The 1,682-nt window shown below is 48.8% G+C and overlaps 1 protein-coding gene across 1 annotated transcript in view; it reads left to right on the plus strand.

The window, feature by feature from the left end:
- The window catches only part of LOC110314713 (leukocyte immunoglobulin-like receptor subfamily B member 3A), a gene marked incomplete at both ends in the record, with an annotated part of 3,578 nt that extends 2,642 nt beyond the window's left edge, over positions 1-936 (plus strand). The window contains 3 exons of the mRNA XM_029534622.1: positions 78-125; positions 350-652; positions 886-936. Coding sequence (XP_029390482.1) covers positions 78-125; positions 350-652; positions 886-936 — 402 coding nt within the window. The remainder of the gene's footprint in view (positions 1-77; positions 126-349; positions 653-885) is intronic.
- Positions 937-1,682: the final 746 nt, after the last annotated feature.

The raw sequence follows: 1,682 nt of genomic DNA on the forward strand, positions 1-1,682 counted from the left end.
CATGGCCAACTTCACACTGGGCTATGTGAGCCACACCACTGGAGGCCAATACAGATGCTATGGGGCACACAACCTCTCCTCTGAGTGGTCAGCCTCCAGTGACCCCAAGGACATCATGATCACAGGTGAGGAACTCAACAGACTCAATCAGGAACCCAGCATCTTCTCCGGCTCTCATGGGGGAGCTGATAGCCAGGATGTAGACAGGAATCCTAAGCAGGAGTGGGTGAAGAAGAGAACAGGAGCTGAGCTCATTCAGAGAAAAGAGTCAGAGGCCCAGGTTCTCAGGGTGGAGTCATGTGTGACTGGAGCTCAGAAGCCAGCCTCTCATCCTCCCTCTTCTCTTTAGTACAGCTCCGTATCACTCCTTCCCTCTCAGTGAAGCCTAACTCCACAGTANACTCGGGAGAGAACGTGACCCTGCTGTGTTGGTCAATGTACTCTGTGGACACTTTCATTCTGTCCAAGGAGGGATCAGCCCAGCAACCCCTGCAACTAAAATCAAAGTACCACGATCAGCACTTCCAGGCAGAGTTCTCCATGAGTGCTGTGACCTCCCATCTCTCAGGCACCTACAGGTGCTATGGATCTCAAGACTCATCTGTCTACCTGTTGTCATATGCCAGTGCCCCTGTGGAGCTCACCGTCTCAGGTGAGGTGATCCTGACATCTCAGAGTGGCTTTCAATTAACACTGTACCAGAACTCTTGACTGGGGTGAGATTAAAGACACAACAGGAATGGTTAGACATAAGGCACATTCCTCAGCACACAACTGGATACCAGCAATGGTCCTTCCTGTAATGCTCACTCACCTTGAGGAGTTTACAGGGCATGTGTAAGAGAGGCAGCAGGAAGAACATCCTCTTCTTGTTCTGTTTCCTAGGAACCAGTGAATCCTCCACCTGGTCTCCCAAAAAGCCCTTCTCACCAATTCGTAAGTATCACACACATCCTTGTAGGGACTGTGATGCAAACACAGGCAGCCTAACAACCAGCTCCTGTTATTGACACTTCTAATTTCTCAGACATGTCACCTTGGGAGTATCAGAGACCAACAAATACCCCAAAAGAGAAACCAGAGGCTGGGGCTTAACTGTTGGGATATAGAAGGTAGCATCCAAAGAGAGGCATTGGGCCTCAACTTGGATGATGAGGCAGGTGGGTAAGATTGTGAGCAAAGAACCCAGAAAGTCACCTCCCATAATATCCCTAAGAAACAAACATTTCACCTGCATAGAACCTGTCCCGAGATTACTAACAAAGACTCTATTGGAATGTGGGTTCAGATGGGTGAATCTGCTTATGGGCTTGATACAGCTGCAGATGAAGATCCTACTTGGACAGTCCCTTCCCTTTCTGGGCTGCTGTTTCTCTGAGTATAAAAGCCTGGTTCACATGTCTATGTATTTTTGGTGATGGTTGTAGCCATTACCTCTCCTGATAGAGGAGGTCCCCAGAACCTGATTCTGCAGTGGGTCTAGCCCAGAGTCTGCTGATGCATGGCAAGGGTGGGTCTAATATCCATGGTGGGAGTTTCAGGCTCCTTCAGTCTAGCTCATGGGGCATAATTCTAAGATTCTCTATAAGTTCTGTGACATCCACCCTTAGGAGCATATTCAGGTGCTATACATACCTATCTCCCAATGTGTTGTCATACAGCAGTGACTCTGGAGTTCATGG

This window comes from Mus pahari, unplaced genomic scaffold, assembly GCF_900095145.1.
Source record: "Mus pahari unplaced genomic scaffold, PAHARI_EIJ_v1.1 scaffold_15501_1, whole genome shotgun sequence".
NCBI classification, from domain to species: domain Eukaryota; kingdom Metazoa; phylum Chordata; class Mammalia; order Rodentia; family Muridae; genus Mus; species Mus pahari.